Genomic DNA, 17,631 nt, shown 5'->3' with positions numbered 1-17,631 from the left:
AACCCAGTGCAGTAATAATTAAAGTACAAGAAAGAACTACTCACAGACAATGGATAAGCTAAATTAGCCACACAACAGTGCACGATAGTTGCCTAGAATTTCATTATTTTTCCAACAGGTTATGGTGTATTGGGGGAGCTAGCTTTGGACACTGCACACTCATTGAGGTGGCAAATATGCAGAATCTAAATTTAACGGAATTTTACTTCTAACAAACCTAGGTTCACTGGGGGTGGGGGAAGATAATCTCATGATATAAAAGGATTGAAACAGCATTTGAAGCTTAGCTTAAAACAGCATATTGCAGGGCTGAGGTCGTGGCTTAGTGGTGGAGTACTTGCCTAGCATGTGTGACGTGCTGGGTTTGACTCTCAGCATCGCATATAAACAAATAAATAAAATAAAGGTCCATCAGTTAGAAAAATATATTTTTAAAAAATAGCATATTGCCACCAGGTGTGGTGGTGTACACCTGTCCCTACTGATGAGGCGGCTGAGGCATGAGGATCACAAGTTCAAACCCAGCCTTAGCAACTTACCAAGGCCCTAAGAAACTTAGGGAGACCTTGTCTCAAAACTAAAAAGGGTTTGATGTTCTCAAATGTTAAGCACCCCTGGGTTCAATCTCTGGTAACAAAAGTATATAAATAAAAATAATAATAAATAAAATCTATTTCCTTATGAAAGGCCTGGGACAACGTAGGTCAGAGTACTTGGAGCAAGAGCACCATTTACCTAAGTTGGATAGTCAAATGAGCTTGAAAGCAAGGAGGAAGAATAGTTTCATCTAAAGTTAGGAGGAGCTCAAGAATGAAAAAAAGTAACAGTTACAAAGGAAAAAAGTGCTAATTACAAACAGTCCCCATATTTTGGCCATATCAGAAACACAATAGCTTCATTATCAATATTTATTGGGTGCCTATCATGTGCAAGGCACTATGCTAGGTGCTGGGGAAGGTACAAAGATAAATCCAACAGCCTGTCCTCAAAGGGCTTACAGTCTAGTATAGGAGCATACAGTCTCTGGAGAAGATAATTTAGGTGTAATTAACTGCCTCCCCTCTACCTCACCCCCCAAAACATACTAGACTTGGTTTCTTCCTTTTACTTTTAATCCAGCAGCTTCACATAAAAAGCATAAATCTGAAAGTTTTTCAAAATGCATACTTTTACTCATAAACAAAATTCATTTTCATTAGAAAAAATGCTGAATATTTATTGCAATTATGAAAATCCTCAAACATATTTTTATGGATTTTTTTCTTGTGAATCTGTGTTTTTGAAGTAAACAATTTTCCAAATTGCATCAAAACATGCAACAACTTTTTGAAATAAATCCTTTAAACTATTGGCAGTTTAATGTAATGTACACAGGCTCTCTGCTAAAAGCAAGGAAAGCTTTTGAAATGGATAGATTTATGTTCACAGCTTATGGAGTTTTCCCCCATAAATCCATTACAAGTCAATTCAAAGTATTATAAAGTAACACCTGTTAATTTGACACCCCAACACCAAAGCTTTTAATTGGCTGGCCAGATTCACCAAAGAACTACAAAATAAGTCCAGGAAAGGAAATTCAAAATAATCCATTTCCTATTACACCCTTAGGAATTTCTGAAGCTTTTTGTTATTTTCCTTTCAGCAGAGAGAAACTAAAGGTAGTCAAGTATGGAAATAAAAAACACTGATTTAGCCAGTTTTCCAAGGTTAAACTGCTAAAGAATGAGTGCTACATTTTAAAATTAAATTCACTTCTAACTGTAATTACTTTAAACAAGTATCCAGTAATTATTATTCTCTTTGCTCAGAATAATCTCCGAGCTCCGATATTTCTGGTCATACTTAGGTCGTTATACGTCTGAAGCCTTGTGTCTTTGTAGAGACTTGGTGAGACCTCTTTAAAACACTGAGACCAAGGATATGGTTATCAAACTGAACACAAATCAAATTTTCAAAAAGTAGAATTATGGTAAACTAATAAAGCTGAGCACACCCAAAAATGAGTTCCTGAGATGCAGATTCCTTATTCCCATGTTGAAGCATTCTTAATCCTGAGCATTTTCCCTTAGTTCAGTAAAAATGAAAAACTTCATCCATATTGTACTGGTGGGGTCTATTTCTCTCCCTCACCAAATTCCCAAAAAGGGGGCTTGTCAAATGAACAAACCGTAACTCAATTTCAATATTAATCTCTTTTAGAGTAATAGATCCGCTCACCCCAAAGGTATAACACCTATTAAACTAGAATCCATGTCTGGTTAATACTTCAGGCTTACTGGGCGAGCCTGATTTAATCACAACATTCCCAGTTTTTATAAGTTTTTTACTTCTGCAGATTTTAAGTTTACATGTCTAATATTTGTATAAAGTTAAATTTTGTAGGTGTAAAATGTGTAACAGCAATAGTCAGATCAGTATGACTTATGTGCTAACCTTTTAATCATCTTCCCATCTTCACATCACTAAAGTGCTTTTCTGTTCAATCTCTTAGCTGATCAGATAAAACAAATTTTATAGACTTGTGTGAAGAATCACCATAAAACTACTCCAACTCTGTCGTTTTACAGATACAGAAACTGAGACCCTGAAAAGTTTAATGAAAAAGCTGGGAGCCAAACCCAGTCTAGTATTCATATTATAACTTTGACCATTTTTGCTGGTTTAAAAACTCATATGTACATGCTTTTACATGAACCACATATGATAGCTGTCAAAAATGAATGTAACTAAACAGTGATGTATTTCATGAGGTAAACAAAACAAATATTATTTAAACTATTCTTAGAAAATATTAGCCCTTTTTGGTTGTTGCTGATAGTGTACTACAGTGCTTGGTCTTGCTTTTAATAATAATTTGCAATTTCTACCTTTGAGGATGTTTATTTCTCCTCTACAGAAAAAATAAATCATCTTAAATATGCTCATATGCTCAATTATGTATTATGTATTTAATCTCTACATTATTTTTTCACACATTTACATTTTTTATACTTTTAATGTGAGTAAAATGAATTTACGTGGAAAATGAGATATTACCACTATGTTAAGTGTTGGCAACTTGAAAATTAGTCGTTTTCATACATAATGGGAATCATCTTCTAAGAGTGATACAAAGGGTGTCTGGGGTAATAAAAAACATAATGACAATTACAAGTCAAATTTGATTAGTCTGTAAACTGAGGTGTAAGAGAAAGGATAAGCTTAAGAGTACCTTGAGATGTGAGCTCAAGTTTTAACTTCATTCCTTGCTACTTAACTTTGGAGCGATTCAATAAACTTCTGGGTTTCAGTTTCTTGATCTGCAAAGAACTAACATTTGCACTACTTACCTCCTTGGATTATTGAGGCTAACATAAAACACAAGAGTGCTTTGTAAATGGAAAAGCACACTGCCAAATATTATTATTATTCCAATAATTATTAAAATGTGAACCTATGGATAATTGCAAATAATTACCACTTAGTGGCACTTGGCATGCTCACAAGAACAAACTTAACTCAAAGGATAAATCATGCAAAGATTTTCAACTTTCAATGGCAATGCTAAAAAGTATATAAAGATACACAAAGGAACATTTTTAGAGATAGCACTAAAAGACACATATTTGGTTGACTTGAGACTTAAAAATGAGTTTGAATGATTTACAACATAGAAGAGGTATTTAGTATTTAAGTGGAGAAAGCTGCTAGTCATCTAAGAAAAACACACATTATGGGTATCCTAAAACAAATGGAATAAAATTCTATCACTTTTGGCTTTTTTGTAAACCAGGCTTCTAACGAATAACTATATTAATTTTTCCAGTAATCTAACATACACTAAAAGAGATAAAAGAAAATGTCTACATCTAAGTCACAACCAATGTGAACTTGCATGAATGCCAAGCATAAAATTCAGAGTTCTTATAACTCTACAGGCACCTGAAAGTTTTAACAACCCTTCATGCTCACTTTATATTCCATAAAGAATAATGGAAATACAGGGAATACTTCAAATATATACCAAGTTCTTATTATGTTGTTGCCTTATTCTTATATCCTTATTCTTATATCAGAGATATAGCTATCTCTGATAGCCTTGTTTTTGTTTTGTTTTTAAGGTTAAGTTTGAGTATGCTATTAACCTTTCCCTTCAAATATGCCTTTTGATGTTACTTCTACATCAAAAACAAAAACAAACCAAAAAAAAACCCACAAAGTAACAACCCAAAACAAATGAAGGTGCAAGGGAAGAGATAAATGAGATATAATTCATTAAGTATAAAAATATGTTGTTTCAAATTCAGAATAATTTAATAACTCTTCGTTATTTCATATGTATCTGGAAATGGGACAGATACATGTCCTGATCCTGTCACAAGAGGTAGAATTCCAGCATTTGGTACAACGTTCCAAGATAGGGTCAAAGTGACATTCCTGTTTCCCCTATAAAAAGATATAATAAACAGAAGTCAGCAGAAACACTTATAGTTCAATAAAAACATTTTAAAACAAGCACTGAGGTGTCAAATATTTTATAACTGGTTATTCATAACAGGAATTCTAATCTGTAAACAGAACTATTTTCTCTTCTCACTTGAAATCTAAGGACAATGCTGAAAGACACCAGCATTACATCTGAATTACATTACATTGAATTCCTTAAAAAACAATCTAAACTTATTCACAACTGCAGTTAATAACAACTAAAAAGCTTACATGCAAGAAACACAGTGAATATAAAACGAGACCTGTGCTAGGAATCAGAAGACAATGATTTGAAGCCTAATTCTGTCATTATCTAGTTTCACAAACTGGAGCAAATCAAAATGTATTATGATCTGAAATTCTTATTTGTAAATATGTAGGTCTGGTTTTAAAATTCTTTCTGATAATACCTCAGAAAGTGTAAGAAGCAAAAATGTCCTGAGAGGTCAATCATTGATTCCCTCGTTTTGTATGAGAGCAACAGAAGTTTAGAAAAGCCAAGAGAACCAATATTAGAAACCTGAGTATCAATTCCAAGACCCAATGCACTGCTTTCTCATTAAGGTTTCTCTGACTTATGTTTAGAAAGGAGACCTTTAATTTGACAATCATAGCATTATCATATATAAGTAATCCTATACTCCCTGTACACGTAAGAGTAGAAGCTGTATGCCTTTATTAGTTTGGACCATTACATTTTACAAACTGCAAGAGAACAAATTACTTATCTTAGATCCCAATTTATATTTCTTCCCAATCTTCCATTCAGCGCTACATAAATACTTCTCTCCCAACTTTCCTTTTAATCCTCTAATATATTTTTAAAATGAAAACATATTACATCTTTCTCTTTCACATTTTACTAAATGTTAAAAAATAAAAAAGTGCTCACTTGAGACCATTTCCATCATCAAAGAAAAAATATTTTGTTTTCATATCTTTCAACAGCAGCTTCGGATTATCACCTCTCAGAACAATCTTGTCCCAGAGGACAACTTGGTTCAGAGCCTATATTAAAATGAAAATTAATTAGGTAACTCATCAGAAACAGCATCTTATCATTTAAAAGTATTAATAATTAAATAATTTCACATATGAAGGAACCCAACTTGAACAGACTTGCTAAAATCTTGATGCATACCAAATATGTACTAGTAGATAATATAAAGAAGGGGACAAACTTTTCATGGAGAGAAAAATTATTTCCCTAAGGAAATCATTCCTTTTACTCAAGTCAACTCTATTATATAAGGCCCTCAGATCTTACTAAAAGGTTCAATATCTATATGCTCTCCAAAAGCAATGTCCTTAGAATCCTTGGATAGGAAATATTCTTTTAAATCTCTTTTCTCTGTGAAATTTCTAATACTGTCCATCTCAGAGTGGACCCTGGATGATACTGAGAAAACAAAGTGAGCTAATTCCAGTTAACATGAGATGATGTCAGGAAAATGGATGAATCTTCAAGAACTTAAAATTATCAAGGAAACACCAAAGTAATGAATGCATAACATCTTTTCCCCCTTTACAATAAAATGTGCATCACTGTTTTATCATGGCAAAATTCTAGATATCAGATAATTCTTTAAAGCCACTTTATTTCAATGTATTACAACCAAGTTCCACAAAAATTAAGAGTATAAAATGGAAAGAAAAAACTTGTCACTCCTACTAAATATCAAGGAATTTGTCCTCATGGAAGCTATCATCCATCAGCTAGTGAGGCTGAATGCTCAATATGTTATGACTACCTTAACTGATAAGAAATACAGAGAAGTTATTTCTAAAACAGGGCTTAAACCAACATCTTAAAATCTCTTTCTAATATTAAAAATATTAAAAATCATTAAGATTGAAGAAATAGTTGGGCTTGGTGGCACATGCCTGTAATCCCAGCAATTTGGGAGGCTAAGGTGTGACAACAACAAGTTCAAGATCAGCTTTGGCAACTTAACAAGACCTTGTCTCAAAATAAAAAATAAAGGGGCCAGGGATGCTGGGGAAGTTCCAAATTAGCATTTTCCTACTAGTTATGCTAGGGTAAGCCAGGATTATAAATATATTTTTGGTACATTAATCATAAAGGTTACAGTTATTTCAACAATTTGTTGAAACCTGTCAATATTTGTGTATAGTTGCTACTCTTTTAGCAACTATACATTTGTTAATGCTGAAGGACAAGAATCAAAACTTTTTCATCCCAATAGTCCCACATCCTAACGAAACACCTGTTATTTTCAAAATAAGTGTATAATTAATTGAAGTGCTAAAAATTTTGATTAAACTAATTAATATATATTTTCCTTGAAAACAAATACAGGTCAAATAAAACATAGACCAATCTTTAACTACAATCTATCTCTAGCCTACATTGATGAAAATCTGTGAAAACCACTATACTTAAGACACGAGCAGTGGAATGTCCCTATAATCCCAGCAACTCAAAGGGTTGAGACAAGAGGACAAGCCCCAGATGAGCCTGAACTTAGAGAGGCTCTAAGCAACTTATCGAGAGGATGTCTCAAAAAATAGAAAAGGGCTAGGGATGTAGCTCAGAGTTAAATCACCTGAGTTCAATCCCTAGAACCAAAAAAGAAAAAGAAACTCAACAACATATAAGCAACATTATAATTCCTATATTTGCTTACATATTTTCAGTCTACAACTTTATACCTTCGTTATCAATACTAAAAATAGAACCTAAGAAGATTTAACAAGATTCTATATAAATATCCTAACGCCTACCCTAACCTGCAACAGAGTGCTAAATCAGACTGAACTTATCACCTTCAATCACAAAATAAATCATTTTGATGTGTTTTATCTAATAGTATGATAGTTTTTGTTGTTATTGTTATTGTTGTTGTTTTAGTTGTCAATGGATCTTTTGTTTTATTTATTTATGTGGTGCTGAGAACTGAACCCAGGGCCTCACAAATGCCAAGCAAGCGCTCTACCACTGAACCACTGTGGCTACAACTCTAGCCCTGATAGGTTTTATTATAAAATTTATTATAAACTATAAAGACTACTTCAAGTACTCAGATTGATGAATTTCATACAATTCCAAAACAAAGGAAAACAGTTCTCAATAAGCAGAGATATTAATTGAAGATATATGATTTATTAACACTACCAAAGCAGCTCATTATTATAGATTTTTTAAAAAGAAAATACAAATATTTGGTACTAGGATACATTTTTAAATAATCTCAGATGATTCAAAAATTTTTAGTAATCTTCACAGGTTTTGATTACCTATCTTCATAATGAAAGCTTTAACCAGATCTCAAATTCGGTTAATTTATTTATGTTGTCAAGTAGCTTTCTATTCTCAACTATGGATAAAAGAACATTCAGCTTAAAGAACATATAGCTGAGCAGCACTAGTACTTCCTCATTTCATGTGTAATTCAGAGTTAAGCACCACCATTTCTCATCTTACCACTAATAGTCTACAAGAGTTTTTGATCATAAATTACTTTGAGCATAAACTAAGCCATGCCCTTTATTTATTATGTATATAATATACATGTACTATTTATCATTGACAGTTAATGCAAATTTTCATTGCAAATAATATTAACTAATGGAATTCTCTCCTCTTTTAATTAGTTTACTGAGGTGTTTTGGGTTTTTTTGTTTTGTTTTAATCCTTTAACATGATTTAACAGATAAAACAGAACAGACATATGGGCTCTACCATTTTCCTATTGTTAATGTGTTGGAATATCAGCATTATCTTCAATCTTTCTTTTCTTTGCAGGACATTTTTTTTTAGCTATTTTTCTGTTTAATAGCAATTATTTAGAACTTGATAATACAATCCCCTATATACTACAATATTTTGTAAAATGCTAAAGGTGAATAAATGAATATATTAGGTAGTACGGTCAACCTCTGGGCACTGAGAATTCCTTCTCTTCCTCCAGAATATTTCCATGGCATGTGACCATCTGATAAGGACTGAATGTCCTTATGTGAGTTTGCAAAGCAACTATTAATACAGCTTAAATTTTTCTGTTGGAAATACATAACAGAAACGCTAATATCCCTTATATACCTATCAATTACTGTGCATACGCACCATTCTGGAAGCCACAATGCTAAGGAGCTACAGTACACACAGGAAAAAAAAAAAGAGGCTACCAGAGAGAAAATGTTCTTAGCAGAGTCACCTCTCCATATGATTGTGTTTACTAAGCTATGCGGGTCAGATATTTTTAATATATGAACATTTCTATTTGTTGTGCATAAAGAATAAGGTTTTAAGAAACTATTAAAATATGCTTTAATTGCTGGGGTTGTAGCTCAGTGGTAGAGCGCTTGCCTAGCACAATTCTCAGCACCACACAAAAATGAAAAAAATAAAGGTACATCAACAACTAAAAAAATATTTTAAAAAAATGCTTAAATACATATACTTACATTATTTTTTGTTGAATATTCTGCTGATAAATAAAGAAACAACTGCTTAACATTCCAATCAAATATATTCTCTAAATGTAAACAAATTAAGGATTACACAAGACAGAAGGAAGCACACAGTTTTTAAAAGATCTTTGTTATCTTCAATTAATTGTCCACAGCAATACTAACACTAAAATAGAAAAAAAGGAGAGGTGGTCCAGAAACATACTGAGTCACTAATTTAATAATACAGAGGATAAATATTTTATAAAATCCAACCCATTCCAAAGCCAAAAAAGAATGTAAGGTCAGCATGCTCCCCTACTCCTGCAAGGATTACTAGCTAAGATACCTTGATTAACAAGAAAATAACAAAAAATCCAAAATTTAGATTTCTAATATTAACCCACTATGTCCAAAAGAAAGATGAATTATTATTTCATGGACATTCATGAAATACTGGAGCTCTAAAGTATAACCAAATCACCACTATTTAACAATATGCAAACATGAACTAAGTTCAAGTTATTAGCCAAGTACAGTAAAATGTATGTTCCTTTTGTTACGTGTCCATAGAAATCAAAATGTCTACATAAAGTGCTTTGGTAAGAAGCAAATGATTGCTAACTAGGTACCATTCAGCCTGGGGGAAGGAGGTACACTTTTAACTAGAGTTAAACTACATACTGGTACCTCCACATGAGCAGAGTTTTATATTTGTATCTTATTAAATATCATATGTAAATTGTCATTTTATTATGTATATTTATATATTTATAGCAACAGGTTTGTCACATTCTACTTTTAATTATGTGTAGCCACTAAGAATCACTTGTTTGGAATTGAGAAGTCTAAGACAGTTCTTTACAATAACAGCTACAATTTCAAGTATTTTCAGTAGCATTAAGAAAACCCAAATAAACTATAAATAGTGAGATTGGTAACATATAGTGAAGATATCAGAAAATTTCACTGTTATTCTCCAGATACACAAAATGACTACTTTCATACTAGATCTACACTGCTTGAATCGATTTTTTTTTAAATGATGTCAAGACTTAAAAGCACACAAAGTTTAGAGTAAGACTTGCCTGATGGCACATTCTACTTCCTAAAAAAGTTCCTTTAGAACTAATTCCTAGTCTACTTATAAATTCAGTCATTTCTAAAAAATTAAAAGGAATTCCAAGATAGTAGGAACTGAAGAAAAATTCCCCAGGCATATTATCTGCTTCAATTGTTCAGATAGTTGCTCTACACAAGTTCAGACTGTTCAATCTCCATGACCATTTTAAATCATGGGTCTTAGGCAGATAGGATCAGGTCAGAAATGGCAGAGAACACCACTGCCAATATATTTACATATAAGCCTAAATAAGACTAAAGTGGCCAAAATGACCAGAGTTGTTAAGAGATGGAAACTCAGGATAAGGAGAAAATAATTAAACCATCCCCTTAAAGTCATTCTTTTCATTAAGATTTCTTTGACTGTTCTACCAGTACTTATAAAAAGAACTACAATAACAAAACGTTAACATGATTTAACAACATCCATTTCAATAACAGCCATTTGAACCATTACAAATGCAATTCTCTTTTTAAACATGTTTCTCTCCTCTATCATAAGATATGGATTCTTTGAGACTGTACATAAAATATTTCAGGCAGACTGAGCTCTGATAACATTTTTCCTTCTTTAATTCAAATGATCTAATTTTATTAATTTTTTTCACAAAGAGATTCATGCATAGATTGCAATCACTTTAAGGAAGAATTTAAAATTACATACACACAACAAACTCATGAATCTACAGTTTTCTCTAAGTATGAACAAGTATTAAAACTATTTAGCTGATGAAAATATATGTGACAGTATTTCTTCCAAAGTTTGGTTGATTCAACTGGGTGGTACTCACTGTCCCCCAAATCTCAGAAAAAGAAAATAAATATTTCCTTAAAGGATATCAGCAGTTATATCAAATGTAATGAATCCCAGATCACTTCTTTCTCTTGGTCCAGTGAAGTCTTCTACATTTTTTCTAGAAGTAAAGATAAAAGTTTTACCATCCTTTATAATAAAGGTATACACTATTCACATAATAATTTAAAGATCTAGTTGGTATACAGGTGGAACAGCAATTCTACAAAAAAACAAGTAAAAACCAGAGAAATCTTTAGTGTGAAAACAGGGTAAATATTATAATTCAATATTTTAAAAAATGTCTTCAATTATTTTCAAATAATTAAGAAATCTCTAGTAAAACTCAAAGGAAGACATAAGAACTGCTAAAAAAAAAAAAAAAAAGAGAAAGAGAGACTCTTTAAATACTGGTGACAGCAGGAGGATGGGTAGATTTAAGATTACATAGGACTACAAGGCAGTATGGAAAACTAAAATAACAGCTGCTCTTTCTTGAGTGCTTTACCACATGTCTAATCCACTTTGTATTTTTCACAATTATCTCAAATTATTTTCATAAGGCTACCAATTAGGCATTACCTTCATTTTGAATAAAAGGGAATTAAGGTTCAGAAGAGTAAGAAACCTTCTCAACACCAAACATTTATTCAATGTTTCAAACACATTCTAAGCCCTCATAGACCTTAATGGCAGTGCTGACTTCCAACCCAGGTCTATGTGAATTTAGAACAGTATCTAACAAAAAAAAAAAAAAAAAAAAGGGAGGTGGGGGGGAAGGAGTCACTATTAGATGACTGACTTGTTAGTGAATCTGACAATGAAATTAAACTAAGGCTGCAGAAGGAGGCAGATCTTGTTAGTAAATGGAACAGAATAATTGAGTATTAAGATCAAAAATGTCACAAATCAAAGACAAAAGTGGTGGAGAATTTTAAAGTAAAAATACAAAAGAAAAAAAGGCAAATAGGCAATAAAGAAATGCAACTGTGATTCCAAAATTCTACTTTTGACGTCTTCGCAGATTTATTCAAGCAAAGTTTTGCTTTAAAAAAATGCAAATAAATTAGAAAAACAAGAATAGGCTGCATCAGAAGGCTAAGATGTTCAAAATTCTCTCAGTGCATCTTAACCTCCGTCCTAACTTCCAAGCTGCTCCAAGTATTTATTGCGTTCTGAAGGTGGAAAGACAAAAACTGCAAAGGGAATGTCAAACAGGACAAACTCCGGTTATCGATGGCACGAAAGCCGTCCTGCAAGTTGCTTCAGCCCCAAGCGTCACGGAGCCCCGGAGCCAGGCCCGACGCCGACCCGCGCGCGGCGGCAGCACCTCGGGACGTGTGAGGACCCACCGGCCCCGGGACGCGCGGGAGGCGGCGGCCCGGGCGGCGGCGCGGGTTTGCTGTTGTGTTGCTCCCTCATTGGCCAGGCGTGGGTGAGGGAAGTGAGGAACAGGAAGGAAGCGGAGGCACCGACCGGAGCAACTCAAAATTAAAATTTAAGAGCAAGCCCGGGAATTTACGACGGAGGGGGGCGAGTTTCGAGGGGAAGCCGGGAAAACCGGGGGAGCCCGCAAGTCCACCCCGGACATCTGCCTTAGGGGTGAATGGCTGCTCCGGAGGGGACCCTGGGGACAGCGCGGTAGTCCCGCCGGCGTCCCCCGCTCCTCGGCCCGGCTTCGGCCCCCGCCAGGCCGGGTCCAGGTGCCCAGCCTCATTAGCCCCAGTCTCGGCCGCACTCACAGCATGATCCGCGAGACGTGCAGCCGCACCGGGACACTCCTGTCTTTGAAGGCGGTGGTGATGAAGCAGCCGAAGGTGAGCGCCGCCATCACGCTCAGCGAGAAGGCGAACAAGGAGTTCGCCCGTGACAGCACCGTGTTCATCGCGACCTTCTCTCACGAGCCCTGTCGCCACACAGGCACCCGGGGTCCGGTTCCGGCAGCGGACCTGCGATCCGCGCCGCCTGCGGTGCGCACGTTCCGGGAGCGCGCGCAGCCGCGGCCCCGCCTCCTTTCCGGTCCTCCGACGCGAGCGCGCGCGCACCCGCCCACCGCGACACACCCACAGCGCGGGAGGGACCGCGCCAACAGGAGCGCCTCGTCTGTGAAACCGCCCCTCCAAACGCTGCCACCAATCAGAGATGAGCAGGGAGAGGGCGGGGTCCTAAATCAGACCCGCCTCCTCCAGTTGTCAGTTCCCTTCTTTAGTGCCACGGAGGAAATAGCCCACCCTCTTTTCTCGATTCTTGTGTCAGGTGGTTTGGGACTGAAGCTTCTTGGTTGCTTGAGTGCTATTCATTTTAAGTTAAAAACAGCAGCAAGCCAAGATGGTTTGGAGTCTGTTCTTATGTGTCGTGTTTGGAAGCAGGTCTGTACAAAACGCGTGGTCCTCTCCCCGCTCTATCAAAGCTAGTCAAAGTTAGCCTTTTGGGAGGTTCTGGAGGGAGGCTGCCCAGGTCTCTTAAAGCCGTCACATGTACACCGTCATTGCGCTCCTTTGCTTTCCACCTTCAACCTTGGTCCAATTCTTGTTAATGTTTTGTTTCTACAGACTGCCTTAGCTGTTTTAAAAACTAAGGGTTCGTGATACCAGTTTTAAATATTTGCATTTTAACATAGAAATTTCTGATTACTGAAAGCTAACCTTTCTAGGCTTGGGCCCAAAGGAAATAATAGCTATGGAATTGCTATACAGCATAATCTGTAAGAACGTAAAGTTAATAATAAGTAACGGATTGATTTATCACATTTCCAATACTTAAGGGGGTTTAGGGTTCAGACTGGGCCAATTCTTGACCTTGTATATACTATCTACCAATACTTTTGCTCCCTTCACAGCAAGGAACTTGTAATTATAAAAATGAGATTCAGAGGATAATTAATTTTTTTTAAATTTGCAACCATGAACCATAAATAGTTAAGAAAACCTTTTATAGAATATGATAGGTATAAACCAAAAACATGATCTAAACCTGATCCTGGCTTATGTTGTCTGTTGTTGAGCCTTTGCTTCTTTGCATCATTCATTACCAGTTAATTTTCCTACAGCCATACAAGTAGAATTGGAATTGCCTAGCATGTGCCAGGAACAGTTCCAAGCCTTGAGAATACAGCAGTAATAAGGCAAAGCCCCTGCTCAAATGGAATACTGCTAAGAAATGAAAAACGTATTCACTATAAATGGAGAGATCCTTGGTTGAGTTTCTAACATTAATTTTTATCTTTCAGGCAGCCATGCTTTATTCAATAAGGCAAATGTCTATTAAATGGCAACTGTGGTGCAAGTGACAAAGAGATATGTGTTAATATCATTTTTACCTCACATAGCTTAAATAATAAAATAATTAAATAAAGCTCTTACCCCTGAGCTATATCCCCAGTCCTTTTTTTTTTTTTTAATTTTGAAACAGGGTCTCCCTAAGTTTCTGATGCAGCTCAAACTGGATCTTCCTAACTCAGTCTCCTAAGTGGGTTACAGGAATGCACCACTGCACCTGACCACATCTGTGGATACAGGACAAAACAATATATACTAAATATTTAACACAATGCCTAAATGTTAACACACATTATTATTCTTATAGAGTAACTTAGAGAAAGGATGCTTGTTACAAATGGTAATGTTTAGGATGATCATTCCAAAATATACTGCGTTGCAAGTACAGGCATATAAGAAACACCCATTAGTCTGGTCCAGCTAAACAATGTGCTATTAAAAGATTAGGCAGAAGTATATCTGGAAACCTAAAATAAGGGCCCACTCTAGAAAAACAGGTCATGAAGTTGGGACTTTATATCAAGGAATTTACATATTAAACAAGAGTAGCCTCACCAAGCAAGTAGGCAACCAGCCATTGATAAGATATATGAGAAGGGTAAACAATTGAGAGTGTTGGCAATGGAACAGAAAAAAAGATGATTGCTAGAATGGACATTTCAAAGACAAAATGTACATGACTTAGCAACTGCTTAGATAAGGGTTCTCTTGGCAAAATATAAAATAGAAGCAGATTGTGAAAGCACAAGTGGGATTAATAGTATTGTTATGACACCACAGTTTTGAATGTTAGTAAATAGAGTGTTACAGAATGACTCTGATACCACCTGTGGAGGAATGGGGTAGGCCACAATGCTAACTGCTCCATGATATATTCAGAGTCAAATTGGTAGGAAAATAGGTTTTATTCAGACTCAGCTTTGAAGAAACAAGAAAACTCTTTCAAAATATTCCACATTTGAAATCCCTGAAATTGAGAACTTTTAAAGAAGAAGCAGGGGAGGAAGGACAACAGTAAGGAAAAAAAAAGAAAAAAGAAACAAAGTCAGGAAATGTATATATGCCTAATAATCCTGTGTGAGACAGGTTTAAGGGGGACAGTCTCCATTCTGTGCTTCTTTGGTACCTGTCAAGATGTGCTTTTGTTTCCTTTTATCTATCAGAGGAAGTTACTCTCAGTTCAGAGCCTATCCCCAACCATGCCTCCACCTCATTTTCAGTCTGTGTCAGGAAAGCCAAAAATACATAGAAGTTAACCAAAAAAAAAAAAAAAAAACAGGAGCAGAATGGAATAAGAAATTATCTTATTCTATTGTATTTTCCCAAATGTTTCTCTTGATTTTCTGGCTATTTAATCATATCATCTACATTAGACATCATTTTGCCCTTTTCTTTTCAATTATTATACTTTTATTGTTTTGTTAATTTCAGTGCTCATTGTTTCCAACACACTGCTTAATAATAATGAAGATGACTGTTATCTTTGTCTTGTTCTTGATTTAAGAGGAGAAGTTTCATTTCTCCAACAGGGAAACTCTAGTTCTGAGATGGAAAGGTGTGTATACATATATCATTGTGTAATATGAAGCACATGATAATTTTAAGGAACTATTCATTAATTCCTGTTTCAGGATTCTTAACACATGAACAAGTACTGAATTATTTTCAAATGCATTTTCTGTATCTCTGGAGGCAATCACATAATTTTTCTCTTCTAATATGACAGGTTATATGAATAGATTTCATACATTGAACCACTAAGCATTAATGGCTCCACTTGAATCAGTCTGTAATATTGTTACAGAGCTGAGGCCTTCTGGGAAACTGAGGCACCTCAAAGAACCACCCTTCAAACCCCAATTCTTGTTATCAAGTCAGAACGATTTCAGACTTGTGTCTCAGAGTAATAGGAGTGAGATTATTGGAGGGATAGAGACAGGATGAGAGCAAATGAAAGAGAAAGAAAAAGGAATGGAGATAGACCTCAACAGATCATGAATGCTTTATTAAGCAGAGAGGGGCACATTTTCAAGAGGAAAATGGCAACTAGTTACAATAGGAGTCTGAATTTTATAGGGCTATATGGGTGAGACTAAGTCATAGCAGAATATGTCTTTTAGACAGTCAGGGAAACAGTTTGTAGATATGGGAAATTGTGAAAGCCCAGAGCCCATTGTTTTCCTTTTCCATATCCTTCATAGGAGATGCTCTCAAGGGAGAGAGCAGGTTCTCAGAGAGGAAAGGGACAGTGTGCCTCGCCTGCACTCCAATTTTATTGGGGATCCAAGAGAAGTTTCAGAGAGTCCTGACCAGGTCTATCTCTTGACTTTTGACTGACTTGGCAAGATGACATCAAGATGGCAAGATGGCAGTTCCCACTGCCATGGCAACTGTAGATCATTTTGACCCATGTTGACCCGTTCTAATTGGGTTCTTAATCATACATTCTTACAGATTTTATGGTTATAAGGAATTATTCTTATATCCTTGAGTTTCAGGATCTAGTCACCAAAGTCTCCTGGGTTCCTCCCATCCACATTATCTCAGGCCGGGATTTCATCTGCAGGTAATAGGTAGTTTACTAAGGAATGTTACATATCCTGTCTACCTGGGCCAGACAGGGGTGCAGGTAAATTGCTTTTTAGCAAAGAATGCATGTGGTGGGCAGAAGGGCAGTCCCACTTCATAGAATTATTCTCATCTTTTCCCTACCATCCTCATCTGTCTGTTCCCTAACAATATGCTCTGGGATGTTCTTTGCTAATTGTTTTTTTTTTTAATTTGTCATCAATATTAATAGTTGAATTGATATGTCTTTCATTGTTCCTTGTGATATACTCAAATTACAAAATGAATTTTCAAGTTTTCCTTATATTTACTGTCCTAAAATATTTTAATTAGCATTTGGATCATTTGTCTTTAAAATTTTGATAGAATTCCCAGGAGATGTTATTCTTTTGTTTTAATGACTGTTGATTGTAATTCTCATTATGTGTGTGCTTTCAACCTTTTATATTGTTTTAATTATATGTAAATTTTTCCCCCATAGATGATAGTCATTTATTTAGAAAATCTGAAAGAATACAAAGAAAGTCTCCTGGAACTAATAAGCCATTATAACAAGGTTTCACCATGCAAGGTTAATAAACATCTATCATTCTTCTATTACAATGAACAAGCAATGAATACATTGAAAATTGAAATTAAAAAGACATTACCATTTACATTACCACCCCACCAATAAAGAAATACTTAAGCATAAATCTGACAAAATATATACAAAATCTTTATGAGGAAAACTATAAAATTTCAGTGAAATAAATCAAAACTAAATAAATTGGAAGAAATATTCCACATTTATGGATAGAAAGATAATGCTGTCAGGTTTCCAAAAAATTGTTTTTCTAAGAACTAAATTTTGTGTTTACTCATTAACTCTACTGTTCTTTGTTTTTTGATTAATTTTTGTATTTAACATCCGATTTTTCCTTAAGTTGTTAGCATTGAGTATGGGATATTTAGTTAATATTTTTAAATTTTTACTGCTTTAATGACTGC

General features: G+C 35.1%; 2 protein-coding genes across 2 annotated transcripts in view; one reads left to right on the top strand and one right to left on the bottom strand.

The window, feature by feature from the left end:
* Positions 1 to 894: 894 nt before the first annotated feature.
* On the bottom strand, positions 895 to 12,830 carry Spcs3 (signal peptidase complex subunit 3). The gene is made up of 5 exons (XM_005325534.4): positions 12,538 to 12,830; positions 10,843 to 10,916; positions 8,896 to 8,972; positions 5,360 to 5,475; positions 895 to 4,425 (listed from the first exon to the last, which is right to left on the bottom strand). The coding sequence occupies exons 1-5, from the start codon at positions 12,678 to 12,680 to the stop codon at positions 4,293 to 4,295; spliced, it is 543 nt and encodes a 180-aa protein (XP_005325591.1). The 5' UTR covers positions 12,681 to 12,830; the 3' UTR covers positions 895 to 4,292.
* Positions 12,831 to 13,024: 194 nt separating this feature from the next.
* Positions 13,025 to 17,631, top strand: part of Asb5 (ankyrin repeat and SOCS box containing 5) — a 91,869-nt gene continuing 87,262 nt past the window's right edge. The window contains exon 1 of the mRNA XM_005325533.5: positions 13,025 to 13,164. The gene's annotated coding sequence lies outside the window, so the exon portion shown is untranslated. The remainder of the gene's footprint in view (positions 13,165 to 17,631) is intronic.

This window comes from Ictidomys tridecemlineatus, chromosome 14 (genome assembly GCF_052094955.1).
Source record: "Ictidomys tridecemlineatus isolate mIctTri1 chromosome 14, mIctTri1.hap1, whole genome shotgun sequence".
Lineage (NCBI taxonomy): Eukaryota > Metazoa > Chordata > Mammalia > Rodentia > Sciuridae > Ictidomys > Ictidomys tridecemlineatus.
The sequence above is the reverse complement of the archived record's forward strand: the minus strand, read 5'-3'. Positions and strand labels throughout refer to the sequence as shown.

Bases quoted from the DNA above. Each gene is read 5' to 3' on its own strand.
- Spcs3 (XM_005325534.4), bottom strand. From the start codon at position 12,680: ATGAACACGGTGCTGTCACGGGCGAACTCCTTGTTCGCCTTCTCGCTG. The intron at 5,476-8,895 runs GTAAGTATATGT...ATTTTAATATAG, and splicing joins AATATTCAACAAAAAATAAT to GCTCTGAACCAAGTTGTCCT. The intron at 4,426-5,359 runs GTGAGCACTTTT...ATCTTTTTATAG, and splicing joins GATGATGGAAATGGTCTCAA to GGGAAACAGGAATGTCACTT.